Consider the following 18,553-nt stretch of genomic DNA (forward strand, 5'->3'; position numbering starts at 1 on the left):
ATTAATCTACTTTCTTTTTTTAAAATTTTATTTTATTATGTTAATCACCGTACATTACATCATTAGTTTTTTAAAATTATTATTGTTATGTTAATCACCATACATTACATCATTAGTTTTTGATGTAGTGTTCCATGATTCATTGTTTGCATATAACACCCAGTGCTCCATGCAGAACATGCCCTTTAATACCCATCACCAGGCTAACCCATCCGCCCTCCAGAACCCTCAGTTTGTTTCTCAGAGTCCAGTCTCTCATGGTTCGTCTCCCCCTCTGATTTCCCCCCTTCATTTTTCCCTTCCTACTATCTTCTTTTTTTTTTTAAACATATAATGTATTATTGGTTTCAGAGGTACAGGTCTGTGATTCATCAGTCTTACACAATTCACAGCGCTCACCATAGTACTTACCCTCCCCAATGTCTATCACCCAGCCACCCCATCCCTCCCACCCCCCACCACTCCAGCAACCTTGTTTGTTTCCCGAGATTAAAAATTCCTCGTATCAGTGAGATCATATGATACATGTCTTTCTCTGATTGACTTATTTCGCTTAGCATAATACCCTCTAGTTCCATCCACTTTTAAGTGACATTATACCACTTTCTGTATACCAGTGGTTTTCAACTTGCTTTGTACTGGTTCTCCCCTGGGGGCAATACCTAGAGATATTTTTGAAACACCAGCATCTAGTGGGTAGAAGCCATGGATGTTGCTAAGTGTCCTATAATGCACAGGACAGCCAACACAACAGCCCAAAATGTAAATGTAAGACAGGGGCACCTGGCTGGCTCAATTGGAAGAGTGTGTAGCTCTTCATCTCAGAGTGGTGAGTTTGAGCCCCACACTGGAGATTACTTAAATAAACTTTTAAAAACATGTAAGAAAAAGGTTGGAAAAAACCCCATTATTTCCATCTGATGTCATTTTTCTTCTTCCTGAAGGACTTACTTTAACATTTTTTGTAGCGAAGTTCTGCTACTGATGAATTTTTAGTTTTTTTTTTTTTTTTAAGATTTTACTTATTTGAGAGAGAGAAAGCAAGAAAGAGAGAGCACAAGCCAGAAGGAGAGGCAGACTCCCTGCTGAGCAGGGAGCCTGATGTGGAACTCAATCCCAGGAACCTGGGATCATGACCCAAGCCCAAGGTAGACGCTTAACTGACTGAGCCACCCAGGCGCCCCTCTTTTAGCATTTTAATGTCTGAAGATGTGTCTTGGTTCATGCTTGAATGATATATTGACTGGTCTAGAATTCCAGGATGGCAAGTTTTTCTTTCAGTACTTTAAAGATGCTGCTTCACTGTCTTCATGCTTGCATGGTGTACAAAGAGAAATCTGTTATCCCTATCTTCTTCCTCTGCACATGTTTTTTCCTCTGGCTGTTTTTATAATTTTCTCTTCTTTACTGGTTTTGGGCAATTTGTGATGTATCTTGGAGTAGTTTTCTTCAGATTTATTCTAGGCTTATTGTTCTCCACTACTGAGGCAAGCCCCTTCTGAGTACTTTACCCAATGCACAAAGGAATTGGATTTTTTCAGTCTGACTTGTGGGAAGACACAATTCCTGGCCTTGCGTTTGTGCCTAGAATTGTTCACTCAAATCCTTTGGAATGTCCCCACCCCCCGCCCCGGCCTTAGATAAGTTTCCTCATGTAATGTGCCCATTAATACTCTGCTGAATATCCTGGGGGCGGGGGGAACAATTCACAGACACCAGAAATCTCTGTGTAGTTCTCTCTCCTCCAGTACTATTTTGGTTTTTTGGTTTTTTTTTTTAGAGCTTTTTTTTTTTTAAAGATTTTTATTTATTGAGAGAGAGAGAGAGAATGATAGTAGGGAAGAGGGTCAGGGGGAGAAGCAGACTCCCTGCTGAGCAGGGAGCCCTATGTGGGATTCGATCCCGGGACTCCAGGATCATGACCTGAGCCGAAGGCAGTCGCTTAACCAACTGAGCCACCCAGGCGTCCCACTCCAGTACTATTTTGTGAACCCCACCTGCCTTGGTCTCCTTGGATTCTCAGCTCTCTCTTCAACTCAAGAATTTCACCAGACTCTACTTGGCTCCTCCTCCCTATGCTACTGCCTGGGGACTTTCTTTTTTTTTTTTTTTTAAAGATTTTATTTATTTATTCATGAGAGATAGAGAGAGAGGCAGAGGCAGAGGGAGAAGCAGGCTCCCCACGGAGCAGGGAGCCTGATGCGGGACTCGATCCCAGGACCCTGGGATCATGACCTGAGCTGAAGGCAGACGCTTAACCGACTGAGCCACCCAGGCGTCCCCCCTGGGGACTTTCTTAAGGCAATAAACTGGGGCACATAAAGGCTCATTTCACTTGTTTCTATCTATCAGGGATCCTTGTTTTTTGTTGCTGATATCAATGTGTTAAAAATCATTGTTTCATATACTTTGTCTGGGATTTTTGTTTCAGGCAGGAATGTAATTCTGGTCCCTCTAATTCTAATATGGCCAGAAGAGGAAGTCTCTCCTTCAGTTTTATTCATGTCTAAGTATTTTCTCATTTTCTTTTTTTATTTTTATTTATTTAACAGAGAGAGACATAGCGAGAGCAGGAACACAAGCAGGGGGAATGGGAGAGGGAGAAGCAGGCTTCAGCCCGATGTGGGACTCGACCCCAGGACCCTGGGATCATGACCTGAGCCGAAGGCAGATGCTTAACGACTGAGCCACCCAGGCGCCCTATTTTCTCATTTTCATTAAGCTTTCCTCAACCCTTGATTTAGAAATGTTGTGTTTAATTTCCAAATGTATGTGGTTTTGTTAGTTAATTTCTTTTCTAACTGCATTATGATCAGTGTAGAAGACATTTTGTTGCACTGTCTGGATTTCCCTAGATTGTCCCCTTGCCTTCCACCCACTAGAGGGGCAGGCTGAAAGCCCTCAACTGTAAGTTCTCTCCAGGAACTATCCTCAGCTGAAGAAGTCTACCTCACTCAAGATCATGGTTCCCTTTCGGATGGTATGATGGAGCTTGTATTCAGTGATTGATTGATGAAGGGGTATAAGGGCCTAGACCTCTCACCTCTGGTCTACACAGTTCTGAAAAGACAGCCTGGTCTGGCCAAGTTTGAAGCAACTCAGATGACTTCTCCTACTACTAATCTAGTGTTCTCCCTGCTCTATAGGTGTTTATCACAAGAATACTCTCCAATAAATTTGCTGCATTTGGGAACCACAAGAGGTAACAGCATGAGGATTGACTCATGACTACAATTATTAGCGAGACTTTTATTTGCCACTTAGAGCCCATGACAAATCTCACAACCTTCCTTGATGTACTCCTCTGCTCCTCCTGGTTGACTTTTTTCTAATGCATGCTTTCACTGAGGGTATAGCCCTTTAACATCTGGGCTTCTTGTGGAAATCTCACTTCCAATTCTCCACCTCTTACAAGCTCACAGATTCAAATCCTGCCCTTGCAGCAGATAAAATCTATGTCCCTTCGTGGCCAATATCACCAAACTGCCTCACAGCACCCAAGGTATCACCACCCACTTACCTTGCTGGCTTCCACCTCCTCTTCATTTTAGGTTCTGTGCACTTATTTCACCTTCTCAAAAGTCCTTTAAAAGGATGTTTAAATTTTACCCAGAATTTCTAGGTTGTTTTGTAGCCAAAGGGCTTTACAATTATCTAGTTTGCCGTACTGTTCTATTATACCTTTTAAAGACATGAATATCTGCTCAATTCCGTGGTAAAACAAACACTGCAAATGTGACAGCATTTTATTTCATACTCTGTAAACTGGTTGCTAATTTGTCATGATTATACAAACTTTAGTATATGTCTCAATAATTTTGTAATTTATAGGTTCTTCTGAAGGAAAAATGGACAATCATCACAGTAGTCATGTAGAGTCTAGGATCCTAATGAAAAATTTTCTTCAATTCCCACTGCAAAAGTATTGTTTTATATAGATCCCTGGACCCTGGTCCAGATTTGGTGGGCCTCAGAAATTGATCTGTATGTGTGCTGTTACCTCTTGTGGTTCCCAAATTTGGAGTCCACTGGTCTTAGTTTCAGAGACTGGTTATAGCTTTTGCATGTCTATAATCCCTGTGGTCAAATTGTGCCATGTGCATTTGAATGGTCAGTGGGAAGAGTGGGAACTAGTCAGGTCCTTATCTATGTTGCCTAGAAAGGAGTCTGCCATCTCCTTTACACCACTCATAAACCTACCTTCTGGAGCAGAAAACAGAAGTCAGGGAACATGGCTAGTTTTATATAGCCGTCTGAGGTCTACATAATGGTAAATATTTGAACACAAATGGGCCCAGAGAAAGGAGCTGGGACAATAACCAGCTGTACAAGTCCTCTAAGGAAATTACAGGACACTTTCTATTGGCTAGAGAGCTCTCATTTATGTAGTAGGAGCATGAAAATAACAAGCTTCATGTTGCGTTTAAATCAGAAATAAGCCATATCACTTCATTTCAAAAACAGCTGCCTAAAGAAAAGCAAACTGAACTGTTTTCTTCCCATTCTGAACAAAGGAAGCAACGAGAAAAAAAATTCAGTGATATTTATAACAATAATAACAGATTTATTGGAGGAATTATAACTATGTCCTGCAAAAACAGTTTTATAACATCAGAGGTGATTAAAAACAGTCTAGTTTCTGAAAACAATCTAACAATACAAGCATACTATTTTATTTATTTATATTAAATGGAATTTATATTTAATGGCAAAATTTAAAAAAAAAGTCTGTCACTGAGGATACAGAACTGAAATGAAATTTAGTCTTAATGGGATTTAAATGCAACAGAATTATTCAGCTATTTAAAATCCTTTCTGGTTTTGATTTTCTTCTCAGTTCCAAGTAAGAATTAATACAGTATACACCATCAATAAAAAATATCTCTAAACCTAGGGAGACACTCTTCTCTCTATGCAGAATTCATTGTCTTTCATATTTCCCTTTAATCAAGGCTATATAAAATGAGATTTTATTTCACACTATCTCAACTAAAAGGAGACATATATATTTCTATTCCACACAAGAGCAATTCTACATAACCAGGATATCTATGGCTAAAAATATCGCCTCTTCATATTCCTCCAGAATATTCAGGGTACTAAAAACATAAATGAATAAGTGAGTACACAGGAAGCCAGTAGATAACAAAAACAGGGATGGGTAATACACAGTAGTCTAGCAATGTGTATTTCAAAAGAGCTGGGTTTTTGATGGAGAATACAGAAAAAATGGCAATAAAGAGAGGTAAATGGGTTGAGGGAGACAAACTAACAATTGAGGGGCTGCAGAGGAAGCACTGCTATTAAGGAACAACCAGGTTTCCATTAGCACAGGAAGCTGGAAAAAACATAAGGAGACCCTGAATCCAGAGCGCATCTTGAAAAGCCAATATGCTGAAAATTATGGAGTTAAGACTTAAGTTTGATGAAAGTATGGTAAGAATTGCATACATAATTAAACTCTGACTGAAGTTAACAGCTGGTAGTCTTGAAAAGTCCCTGGAGGAAGGTGGATAATCAGTTTAAATTATACTGCAGAATATTTATCTGAAAGGGCATGTGGACCACTTATCAGCATTTACTCTTGCAGCTCAAGACAAGTATCAGCCTAGAAAATGGGCGAGGGTCTATTATCTTACCTTGCCTGGGGCAAGATACGTGAAGATCTGTATTCAGATTGCTGGGTTTGAGATGACACAGTATCCTTCCAGAAGGTATTTACTCTTGAAGATCACAAAAATCTTTTAAGATGAAAAAGAAAGCCTATTTGAAAGAAGAAATCTCAGACACTATGAGACAATGATAGGAAAATGTCAGAGAATACCTGCTTAGTAACATAGGAAGTATCAACAAATCTGCTTGGTAATAATAAATGTTCAAAAAATAACCTCTGACAGGCATACAAGAAGCCAACTGCCTATTTTCTTAGTTTTGGCCACCAGTAGACACTAGTCATGGGGAGCCTCCACATAGGTAATCAGCAGGTAAGGATGGCTGGCATGACAAAAGGCATGGGATACTAATTACAAACACCTCCCTTAATTTTAAAAGGACACGTGACAAGGGAAAAATGACGGAAGGACCCTTACTGCAGTAGTGTAACCCACTGCCACATGTGGATTACCCTACCCTTGTATCCACCCAGACTCTTGGGGAAGTGTCTACCCAATAGTCCTATCCCTGAATGCAGCAAACCTTGTTTGGAATAACTATACAAAGAGGGACTAACCTCCAAACCTTGCAAAGGTTTTTGAATAACCATGCAAAGAGGGACTATTACATCCCAAAATTGAATGTAAGCCACTATCCTGTCGTAATAGGACAAAAGCAAACAATCCCTTTTCACACAACTATACCCTTCACAACCTTCTGTTTCTTTGTCTCCAGTAACAGCAAGGAAGAAATATATAATCCTTAAAACTAAATTACAAGGTGCAGAGATAAGCTGTAAATCGAACTCAGAGAAGACAGGCATCTTCCTTATGAAACCATGATCAAATAATTATCCAGATATAACTGCCTTTCATAGAGGTGTCTACTCAAGAGAGTCCCAACTGGTCTCCCACTCACATATAGAACTGCCATGGTGGGCAGAGGCACTTTGGTATATGAAGAAAGCATGGACCTAAAACTCGAATCTGAGTTCACATCCTGGCTCCAATCACTAACTAGTCAGTCACCTAATCTCACTGAGACTCAATTTTCTTGTACAAATGTTGTAAGAATTGAATGGGATAACAATAATCACTACGTGCATAAGATAAATGACATTAGGCTTAGGGATTCACTGTATATGAAGAAAGAGAGGTGACTGCGTTTAAGAATGGGCAGATTCTGGGGCGCCTGGGTGGCTCAGTCGTTGGGCATCTGCCTTTGGCTCTGGTCATAATCCCAGGGTCTTGGAATCTAGCCCTGAATCAGGCTCCCTGCTCTGCGGGAAGCCTGCTTTTCCCTCTCCCGCTCCCCTTGCTTGTGTTCCTTCTCTGGCTCTCTCTCTCTGTCAAATAAAAAAAAAATAAAATCTTTAAAAAAAAAAAAAAAAGAGTGGGCAGATTCTAAGTGTTCCCAGATGTATTCTGAGCTAAGGACTTAGAAGTTTAAAACACTGGTTGAAAATGGGTTAAGGCCTTCTCAAAGGGCTGGACATAAAGAAAGGCAGAGGAAGCAAGTGAGCACCTGCAGTACTGACTGCACAGCATCCTTCCCTTCTCCCGAGAAAGGTTTCCTCAATGATAAAAGGGAGAAAGCAAACAGATCAGAAAGCCTCAGCTCCTTTCCTCACTTCCTGATTCTGAAAGAGTTGTGTGAGAAGAGCTTCCAGTTAAGAGCTTCCAGTTATGGCCAACATCTTACAACCGAGAGGCTGCAAAAAATGAAAGCCTATATGCTGAAAATTATGGAGTTAAGACTTAAGTTTTATGAATTGCTCAGTTGCCAAACCAAATTTGGAACTGCGTACCTCTAGACTTCCCCATAAATAAACAATCAATGTTCTTAAGGTTTTAGCTACTAGCACGTGATATTGTGTTTATTACACCTGAAAATGTCCTAAATGCTACCTCAGGTTAAACTTCCTGAATCACTCTGAGAGTTTAGAAACACTGCTCCAATGTCCCATACTTGAGCTATTTTCATTTACTATGGGCCAGCTTTGTCACACAATCCATGCATTATCTCATTAAATCCTCACAACCCTGTTAGGTAGGTCATTATTCCCTTTTTACAGATAAGTCTAAGGCTCAGCATAGTTAAGTGACTTGTCCAAAACTGACAAGCTAATGTGTGGCAGATCTGGGATCAGAACACATATCTCTGATCCCAAAGTTCGCACTTTAAGCTATTAAACTGTACATGAGAAGGCAGAGTCTTCCCCTCATTTTAGATTATGCTGACCACATCTTTACAGGTTATGCAGCTGCAATTGTTTCAATTTTGTAAGGGGTTTTTTCTGGTTTTGTAGATATATATTGGAAAGATGAAGTCTCTATTACCTGCCTTCTACAACTGTGGGATAGAAGAATGCAGTAAATTTTTGTTGTTCTTTTAACCTAAGAGTTAAAAAAAGTCAGCTTATTTTAAAACTGCAAAAGACCAACGACTGGTGTTTATTATTTAATAAACAGGAAACAGGCTCTAAAAGGAAGTGACTTGCTCATGCTTCCACTGCTACCAAGTGCCAGTATTAGGGTGGAATCCCATGAGTTTAGGGTCCATGTTCTACATGCCTTTCATAACACTGCTGAGTGAAAATGAGCATGTACTCACTGCATTTAAAAAATATTGTACTTCTTTCCTGAATATAAAAGTACTACATTCTTGTAGAAAATCTAAGAAGCTTAGAAAAGTATAAAGAAAATAGAAATCACCTATAATCCTATCACCCAATGATAATCACTGTCAACGTTTTGGTTTGGTGTTATTTCATTCCCATTTTTCTCCTATAGGTGAATATTTTTTAAAAATTTGGATCAAATTTGTTTTTTATCTTCCATTTTATACAAATAATTTTCCCCATGACATTAAATATTCTTTAAGAATGTTTATAATGGCTGCAAAACCATCATGTTAGATAGACTATCATTTATTTAAACCTTATACTACTGAAAATCTAGTTCTCTTCCTTCAGTTATATATGATGCTAGCATGAATATCCCTCTGTTCATCTTTGTTTGCTTCTGGTTACTTTCCCTGTATGGAGTCTTAGAAATTGAATTAAGGTTGAGAATAATGAAAAATTGTTTTTCCAAAAAGTAGCAATTAGGCCTACTAACAATATATGTTATTTATGATGTTTCTTTCTCCTCATTATGTTTTCTCTGGTGTTGAAGAAGCTGTGAGCTATAACGATAGGCTTTCCCACACTCACTACATTTATAGGGCTTCTCCTTAGTGTGGGTTCTCAAATGTAGAATAACTTGAGAAGTCTGCCTGAAGGTTTTTCCACATTCGTTACATTTATAGGGTTTCTCTCCAGTGTGAACTCTCTGATGATCAACAAGGTTTCGGTTAGAAGTAAAAGCTTTCCCACATTCATTACATTTGTAAGGTTTCTCTCTACGGTGAAGTCTCTGATGTTCACTAAGGGTCTTCCTTAAAATGAAAGCTTTTCCACACTCATCACACTCGTAAGGCTTCTCCCCTGTGTGAATTCTCTGATGGTCCATAATCTTTGTATTAGAAACACATGTTTTCCCACACTCCTTACATTTGTAAACTTTTTTTCCTTTGTGCATTCTTTGATGTTGTGTAAGGTTTGAACTACGGCTAAAGGCTTTCCCACACTCGATACAAGTGTAGGGCTTTTCCCCAGTGTGAACTCTATGATGTGAAATAAGACCTGAACTCCGACTAAAGGCTTTCCCACACTCCTTACATTCATAAGTTTTCTCCCCACTATGGATTCCCTGGTGCCGAATGAGGTGTGACTTACCACTGAAAGATTTCCCACATTCACTGCATGTGTAGGGCTTCAGTCCAGTGTGGATTCTTCGATGAACAACAAGGTTGGAGCTATGACTGAAGGCTTTTCCACACTCCTTACACTTATAGGGTTTCTCTCCTGTGTGGATTCTTTCATGTACTGTAAGATTTGCACTCTGACTAAAGGCTTTCCCACACTCAGTACATACATACTGTTTCTTTTCAGCCTGAATTCTCATGTTTGTTGCAGGATCTAAGCACTGACTACCATCTTTTTCAGATTCTTGCTCACTCACTTCTGTAAGTGTTTCATTGTCTTTAACTGTCTTATGCCTGAAGCTTCTTGTCTTTCTCATTTTGTCTTGCTTGAAGCATCACAGTGGCCTGTTGAATCTTCTCTTTCTCTTCAGAAGGAGCTTTCTAAATTTTGACTTCCCTGGCAACACCTCTGTGGAGTTCTCTTGAAAGTGTGAGATTCTGATTTTTCAGGAGTGATACTTTGGAATCAACACCTCCTCAGTCCCAGTTCCACCATCTGACAGAAGAAACAGAAATTGCATATGTCACCTATTCTCTATCCAAAGATAACAAGATGTGGTATACCACAAGGTCTCACTTGGAAGGGGAAGTGTTCAAAGACAGAGGGAACTGATCAAAAACGAGATGAGAAAAATGAGGGTAGACCCAGAGGCCAAGGTAAAGGCTTACGGAAAGATAGGAGGGGAACCCAACAGGTCCAGCATCAGGATAAGCAATGAGTAATATAAAATCCACCCAGGTTTCCTCCTGTCTCACACTCTACTCCCAGAATTGGAGCCATCAAACTCCTCATCTCGTCCCTAGAAAAAATGAACTGAAAGATCCTTAGTTCAGTAGCTCTTCAAATCAGTTTGGCTTTTAGTTCTTGCTGACCTATTCCCCTAATACCAATGATATAATGGCTGGCACAAAATAGATGCTCAAGAATTGTTTCATAGATCAGCAACTGGGATTGCCTTAGGGTATGACTAAGATTTCATCTTTTGCTCTAAGTCCAGGTGTGAGGCCCCTGTCTATATCTCTGTTCTTTTTTTTTTTTTTTTAAAGATTTTATTTATTTATTTGACAGAGAGAGACACAGCGAGGGAGGGAACACAAGCAGGGGGAGTAGGAAAGAGAGAAGCAGGCTTCCCACCGAGCAGGGAGCCCGATGCGGGGCTCGATCCCAGGACCCTGAGATCATGACCTGAGCTGAAGGCAGTCGCTTAACCAACTGAGCCACCCAGGCGCCCCTATATCTCTGTTCTTAAGCCCTGTCTTAATAAGGGGTAATACCGTTCTTCCAGTACCAGAGCCTACTGGAGCCTAGTCACACCATAGCCTACTCTGTAGGGACTGCTCTGTAGCTGGATCCAGCTGCATGCGCTCAGTCTGTCTGCTTCTCACCAAGCTATCACTCTGACAAGCTATCACCCAATCTACTGTGCAAACCTGAGAGGCTGAGTTGGGGAACAGGGCTAGCTAAAGCATGGCAGGGTAAGGCCATGCTCTGATAAGACCTTGCATGGTAGAATGGTAAAGTATCTAACATTGGCAAAAGGGTGAAAGTAGGAGACAGCACAACCAAAAGGGGCCAATACATGAAATCGATGTCAGGAACGAGCAGAAACTTCCTAACGGGTTTGACATGAAACTTGGGATACACAGAAAGGGATCGGGGTCATAAAAGAAAATGGAAAGATGACTCCATGATATTAACACATAATTAATGTTCTTTTTACTATGTTCCTCTCCAAACGTGTCCATTTTTATAGTATATATGGTTACAAATATACGGTAGGTATAATTTTGCATCCTACCACATGTAATTTTCTACATTGCTATTTCATCATTATAAGATCATTTTATGATTATATAATACACTACCAATTGAATTCATTACGATTTACCTACAATTTTGCTAGTGTTAGATGTTTTTGTTGCTCCCTGCAGTTTAACCACTTCAATAATGCTATCATGATCACTTTACGCAAAGTTTTCCTCCTAATGAAATATATTCCTAGCATAAAAGTTCCACAAAGGAGTTACTGGGTCAGAGGGAATGAAATTTTTTTGCAGTACTGCCTATTGCTTTTCAAAAAAGTTTGACCAGTTTCCACTGTCTCACAGCTTTTGATAAGCTGAGTCACACTCTGAAGGAGGAACATGTCCAATGGTGAGTGCTCAAGACCAGCAAGAAAGGAAGAGAACTTCCAACTGAGGTTACAGTTCATAGTTCAGGAATATAGCTGCCACTGATGCCATACAGGGACACACAGATGTGTGTGCTGAAGATGAAAAGGGGGGGCAGAGAAAATGGTGGTAGGGGGGTGGATTCTTGCCAGGATCCTGAAGCACACTCACATCCAGCTGTTGCTACCTCTCTTAATCAAAGAGGAGAAAACTCAGTGAGAAGCCAGGTGCCTGCAGAGCAGAGTAGAACAGTAAGTGAAGCCATTTCCAGAGTTCTTTGGGAAGGTTGATGGTTCTGAGTTTCTTTTCCATTTGTAATCTTCTCTGAAACTCTTTTCTTCATACATGTCTTAAAGTAGTAATTATTGAGCATTCTACTCTGTATATTCTGTTTTGGATCTAACAGGGAAAATTTTAAAAAGCATTATTACAGGGGTGCCTGGGTGGCTCAGTCGTTGGGCGTCTGCCTTCGGCTCAGGTCATGATCGCAGGGTCCTGGGATCGAGCCCTGCATCGGGCTCCCTGCTCCGCGGGAGGCCTGCTTCTCCCTCTCCCACTCCCCCTGCTTGTGTTCCCTCTCTCACTGTGTCTCTGTCAAATACAATCTTTAAAAAAAAAATAAATAAATAAAAAGCATTATTACAGAAAAGTAGAAAATAACTATTTGTGGTATGAATGAATGGATGGATGAACAGGTGGGTAAGTTTATATAATTACTATGATAGAGGCCTCTCATTTTGCTAGCAAATTGTCTTCTGCTAACTTGTATTATTTTTTAATTCTTTTTATAGTGTTTCTTATGAAAAGTTGGGAAATTACCTTAGAGGATCCCCATAATTACTAGAACAAAACATTTTAGAGATTCAGAATGAGACAATGCCTTGAAGCCAACACCAGCATGTCTCATTTCTACGCATAACTGATCTAAATCGTCTTAGCTAGCTACTATAGTAACTATTCTATTGTTAAAAGCTGCTATGGTAAAGATCAGTATCGTGGCTTTCAAGAAAGAGGTGTCCGTGGAAACTGTTAATAGCCAGGTATTTACATGGCTCCATCACAAAGCAATAAATACCATTACTGGACATAAAAAAGTAAAGAAATAAAATAAAGCATTGTTACATACTGAATGTGTCCTCCCCCCCACCAGATTCAGATGTTGAAGCTCTAACCCCCAATGTGACTGTATTTGAAGATGTGACCTTTAAGGAGGTAATTGAAGTTAAATGAGATCATAAGGGCTTGATCTGATAGGATTAGTGTGTCCTTGTAAGACAGAAGAGAGCTCACTTTTGCTTCCACTCCTACCTCCCCTCCCCCCAACAAACTGAGGATAGCTACTTGAGCACACAAGAAGAAGGTGGCCATCTATTAGCCAGGAAAAGAGTCCTCACCAGAAACTGAATCAGGTGGTCACCTTGATCTTGGACTTCCAGGCTCCAGAACTGTGAGAAAAGGAGTATCTGTTGTTTACACTGCCCAGTTTGTGGGATTTTGTTATGGCAGCCTGAGCACACTAATAGAAGCATGAAATATTACATCTACCTTTCAGGAGCTTACAGTGGAGTAAATGGTGAAAAATGAGGAGACCAAATTAAGATTTACAAAGTACCCAACCAGGAGGTGAAGGGTGCTAGGGAAGAGAGCAATTACTGGGGCGAGGAATGATCGGGGAGAGGTGCTTTAAGAAGGCAAACCTTTGGCTGAGCCCCAGAACATGAAGGAATTATTTCCTCAAAAAGAAGCTCGTGGGGGAGAGGGAGGCAAAAAAAAAAAAGGAAGGTTGCACAGGGCCAGTGTACTCAGAAATAAGTGGGAGATTACACTATCACGTAGCTTCATGATGGTGGGGATTTTATTCATTTTGTTTACCTTTGTCTTCCCAGCATCTAGCACAGTTCCAAGCATATAGTAGACACCAAAATAATTTTTTTTGAATGAACAAATGAAAGAATTAAGTTGCCTGAAGTGATATGAGCCAGAACACGGAAATTATGGGGCATATATTGATATAATTTAATGGTCAATGGCTAACAAGCCATCCTCATTTTATTTCCCCACTCTACATTTTTTTTTCTACCTCGTTCTCCTCTCTCACTTGTCAAGAATACAGTTTCTAGCATCATTCTAGCATCATTATTAATAGTGGCCCCCTTAACTCACAAAAATATTCCAGTCTGGACAATATATTTCATATCATCCTGCCTAAAAGTGAAATTAGGAAAAGAACGCTTTAGGGTATAATACTGTATATCAACTATACTTCAATTAAACATTTTTTTAAAAAAATGATTTAGGAAGATTAGCCCAGATGGATTAGAGGTGAAAAAAAAAAAGAATGGAGGAAGGGAAATGAGTTGGGAGACAAGTTTAGGAATGCAGTATGGGTGACCACTAGAGGGTCTGCCACTTTCTAGGTATCCGATAAATGTTTGTGAATGACTGAACAAATGAATGAGACAGTGAGACCCTAATCCAGGATAATGATAGGAAAGAGAACGATGAAATCCAGCAATTTCCAGGAAAGCATACACTTGTATCAGATTGGACATAGAGGATGACTAAAAGAAAGAATTCAAGGTTATCAGATCCAGGTCTGAATATCAATAATGGTAATGTCACTAAGAAAATGAAGATGTAGGAAAATACTTTAGATGAGAAGAGGAAGAATATGTCAGGAATGCAAATTTGAGAATAAGACAGAAGGGACAAAGGAAGTCATGCAAAGGAAGCTCACTGAGATAGAGATTTTGGTTAGAAGAGCAGGAACGGAGAAAGAGAAATGCACAAGGATGTGCCATAAGGAAGCCCAAGGTGGTTCTGGGGAGCCTGAGAAGGAAGCAAGACTTATCAGAAGATCAGGGAGGGCCAGTCTGAGGAGAGGTTGGTCAAAAAGAAACCTAACTATTTGTCCTCTGCCTGACTGGATGGGAAATTCCCTCAAAAAACCTGAAAGAGGGCGCCTGGGTGGCTCAGTTGGTTGGGCGACTGCCTTCGGCTCGGGTCATGATCCTGGAGTCCCTGGATCGAGTCCCGCATCGGGCTCCCTGCTCGGCAGGGAGTCTGCTTCTCCCTCTGACCCTCCCCTCTCTCATGTGCTCTGTCTCTCATTCTCTCTCTGTCAAATAAATAAATAAAATCTTAAAAAAAAAAAAAAAAACCCTGAAAGAATTCCCAGGCACTAGGAGAGAAGGTGAACTCTTGGCTGGAGAAGTAAAAGGAGGGACAGGGCCAGTAGAACACTAAAAGAGATCCAAGCAACTCTGAATAAAAGCATAATCTCAGAGACAACTGGCAAATGGATGAGAACAAATGAAGCCCCACAAATCTCTGACCTACAAATCCCTGAGACTGATGGGTGAGTGTTCTGATCTTAGGACCACCATTCACTTCAGGCTGTGAGAAACTCACAAAGGGCAGAGTCCTATTCCCAGAAAGAGAGAGAAAGAGGTTTTATCTTGGGAGGTTGTATTCCTTTAACTCACCAGCAGCACCTGCCTGTACAGGTTTCTGTGAGCAGTAGTCAGATGGTCCTTGGTTACTGATTAGCTGCAATGGAGTGAGGAGTAAGAGGGAATACCTGAAAAATTCCAAAGACAGATGAACGAAATATAAAAATTGAAAGAAAAAAAAAAAACTGGGAGAAAATATCAGGAGACTACTTGATCTCAGGAAGCAAAAGGCCTATGCCTTAAGCATAAAACAAAGCCCGACATCGTAACAAAAGCAGATTTGATCATACAGAAATTCCTGCACTTCAAAAAAATACCATAACAAATCTGTAATATAAACTAGAGTTGCCCTATACTAGAATTAATTGGGTGTATGTCTGTGTCACTCCTCCTCACAAGTATACATTAAGCTCTAAGTCCCCGAGGGCAAGGGCCATGGTATTCATAGGTGGAATTCCACAAAGTACCTAGCACAAAGAGGGCTCAGTAAATGTTTTGTGATTTGAAATGTTAAACAAGTTCAAGATTCTAAGTCTATCTGGGTGCAGGGATGATAAGAACAGCATTCTTCACACAATGACCACCACCATCCTTCCTTCACTTGTTCATCCCTTTTGTACTGCATATTGTCTCAACACCATGACAGTATATTTACAATCTTGGCAATGCTGTCTTAACAGGGCCATCCAACAGGGCCCCAATTCTATACTGACTGTCTAACTACTCAGAGATTCTCATAATGTCAGAGCTGGAAGGAATCACCCAGCTCTCCCAGTGTCTTCTATCAAAATGTAGTGATGGGGAAACAAACTTAGAAGAAAGCTGCAACTCAAATCCAAGTCTCCTGACACCCAAATTTGAGTTCAACTATATTACCTTTCTTCCCATCCCCAAAGTGTACTCCTCAAGGTCCAGAGGCCCCACTCCCACTTCTCTGCTTCTCTCCTCCTGAATAAATAGCCATCCAGAAATGCTCCCTTTCAGCCATGGTCCCCTTCCTCTAGTCAGCAGGATTCCTGTCCCCAGATAACTAATTTCACAGTATAGGTCTCACCTGCCCAGCACAGCCTCACTCCAAAGGATGTGCCCAGCACAAATCTTGCCTGATCCCTTCCTTGGGTTTGGTGAGGAAGTTCCTAATGGGGTGTTGGATCACTGTAAACAGATAGAAATGATTGAGTTCTCTGAGAGCTCAACTCCAAGCAGGCACTCAGAGCAGTGTCCCATCCCTGGGCAACTTCTTTTCCTAAGAACTGTGAAAAGTAAGGATGATCATTCCCATTCTGAAGATGAGGAAATGCAGCTCCCAGAGATTGAATGACTTGCCAAAGGTCGTATAGCTGGTGAGAGACAAATCTTCTGTGTCTGAAGGTAATCCTCATTCCATCAAACTACAGTTGCTCCTTTTCACCTGTTCTGTTTGATATCTAAAAGTCTCCATATTCTTCTCTAACTGCAAAATGCATTCCAACTGCAATCCTGCTTTCCAGCCAAAGTTTGCAGCAGGGAGATGAGAAGGGGACTTTTTGAGTCAAGTATCTTTAGAGAGGAAATACTTAAGTTTTTAAAAGGAGGATAAAAGGTGGATGTTTTCTTGGTTTTGTTTGTTTGTTTGTTTGTTTGTTTTTAACGATTACCTAGTTCTTAGGATTACTTGCCCTCAAAATCTGTTTTGTGTTTTCAGCCCCTCCAGATTCCCAGACTGGGCTTCTAGCCCTTCAAGCTTGTTCCATTTCTTCCCTACCAGAAAATACCTCTTCTTTGTCCACACTGTAACCTCAGGACCTAGCACTTTTTGGTAGGTGCTCAATAAGTATTGAATGAATGAATGAATGAGTGAATGAGTAACTTCCTGCAAAACTCTGTTCCTCACTGGGAACACACCTGGGATTGGACACAAACTGGGGTTGTGGAGTCCTTTGAGCGTGGCTGGAACTGCTATTACCAGGGTGGCCTGCTGGCTAGGAGCGGGGATGACAAAGTTCTATAACCATTATCAGCCCTGTCAGAGCGAGCAGCTACGCTGTGTGGGAGACGAGACCCCAGACAAAGGGACAGCACCGAACGAGGGGAGGGAGAGGCCCTCAACTACCCCTAGAGATCTCCTCCCCGTCGCCGCAGCGGGCTGCGCTAAAGCAGGCCTGGGTCTCAGCCTGTGTTGCCCACCCTCTCCCAGAACACGGACCGAACCCCCAAGCCAGGCTGCCACATACCCCTCATCGAGAGCGCCCGGCCCACATCTTGGAACACAGCGGAGAAGGAACTGCGTCACTGACTCCCCACTAACTCTCAACCTTACCCTCCGGCCCTTCTAGGCATCTGGAGGTTTCGGCCTCTCTGTGCCCCGGAGGTTGGATCCTCCCGCCCCCCTCAGGAGTCCGCCAGCCTCGCGGGAGCTCCGACCCCGCCTCCCGCACAGTTTTTGCCCTACCATTGACTTGGGAGGGTGAAAGGGCTTGGAGAGTTCAGCCAATTAACTCTAGAGGGCTCTAGAAGGGGTGGAGATTGGGAGGGAGACGTGGTTAGGGCGGGAAGAGGAACCAATCAACTAGGGGGGCAGGCTGCCTTTCTCCATCTGAGAGGCTCCCTGAAGTCACATTCCCTGCTACAGAAAAGTCATCTTTCCTTCCACAAATCCCGCGCCTTTCAGCCTCAAAGCCAGGATCAGTTCCCAATTACTGGTAGCATATAAAAATACGTATGGGGTGCCTAGGATGTCACTGTTTTATTAGACACTGCAGATGAGGTAGTGAAGAAAATGAACTTGCTGCCTCATAAAGCTTACATTCAAGTCAGGGGATGCAATGATAAATACATCTGGGGGAAGAGTATTCCTAACAGAGGGAACATCAGGAACGAAGTCCTTGAATCAGGAGGGAGGTGGAGGGCACATTTCAGATCTTATAGACCATAAGGGCTTTGGATGTGTCAGTAATAACATTGGAGGGTTTTGGAACTGAGGAGTGACATGATCTTACCTTTTTCTTTTCTTGCCACATATCCAAAATTTATTAACTATTAGATACAAAAGAAGCCAAGAAACTTGTTCTAAAAATTCTGTGAATTTCTTGCTCATAGTCCCTGGTCATTCTGACAAAAACCACACTTGGAAGTTTCAATCGATGACATAACATTTTAAAAATTTGCTCTGGCTGCTCTGTTGAGAACAGTCTGAAGGTGGGTGAGAGTAGAAGCAGGGAGATTAAGAGGCTATTGCAGTATTCCAGATGAGAAATGATGGTGGCTTTGATTAGCTTAGAAATGATGGAGATGATGAGAAATGGTTCTGCATACACAGTTGATCCTTGAATAATGCAGGGGTTAGGGACAGTGACCCTGATGTAAAAAGAAAATCCACATATCCACATTTTGACTCCCCCAAAACTAAACTATTGTTAAATTTGTTGACCAGAAGCCTTATGTGTTATCAGTCAATTCACACTTTTGTATGTTACATGTATAATGGCTCC

General features: G+C 41.2%; 1 protein-coding gene across 3 annotated transcripts; it reads right to left on the reverse strand.

Moving 5' to 3' along the window:
* Window positions 1-6,999: 6,999 nt before the first annotated feature.
* Window positions 7,000-17,377, reverse strand: ZNF660 (zinc finger protein 660). Of its 3 annotated transcripts, XM_034991086.1 has the most exons (4): window positions 17,297-17,377; window positions 16,138-16,238; window positions 15,117-15,211; window positions 7,000-9,955 (listed from the first exon to the last, which is right to left on the reverse strand). In XM_034991086.1, the coding sequence occupies exon 4, from the start codon at window positions 9,774-9,776 to the stop codon at window positions 8,784-8,786; it is 993 nt and encodes a 330-aa protein (XP_034846977.1). In that variant the 5' UTR covers window positions 9,777-9,955; window positions 15,117-15,211; window positions 16,138-16,238; window positions 17,297-17,377; the 3' UTR covers window positions 7,000-8,783. The 3 variants fall into 3 exon arrangements, with proteins under 3 accessions (XP_034846977.1, XP_034846992.1, XP_034846985.1); XM_034991101.1 differs by lacking the exon at window positions 16,138-16,238 and having other exon boundaries at window positions 17,297-17,328; XM_034991094.1 differs by lacking the exon at window positions 17,297-17,377 and having other exon boundaries at window positions 16,138-16,632.
* Between the last annotated feature and the right edge of the window lie 1,176 nt (window positions 17,378-18,553).

Source organism: Mirounga leonina, unplaced genomic scaffold (assembly GCF_011800145.1).
Source record: "Mirounga leonina isolate KUSES-001 unplaced genomic scaffold, KU_Mleo_1.0 Mir_115, whole genome shotgun sequence".
Lineage (NCBI taxonomy): Eukaryota > Metazoa > Chordata > Mammalia > Carnivora > Phocidae > Mirounga > Mirounga leonina.

Coding starts and splice junctions, on each gene's coding strand:
- ZNF660 (XM_034991086.1), bottom strand. CDS start 9,776: ATGAGAAAGACAAGAAGCTTCAGGCATAAGACAGTTAAAGACAATGAA.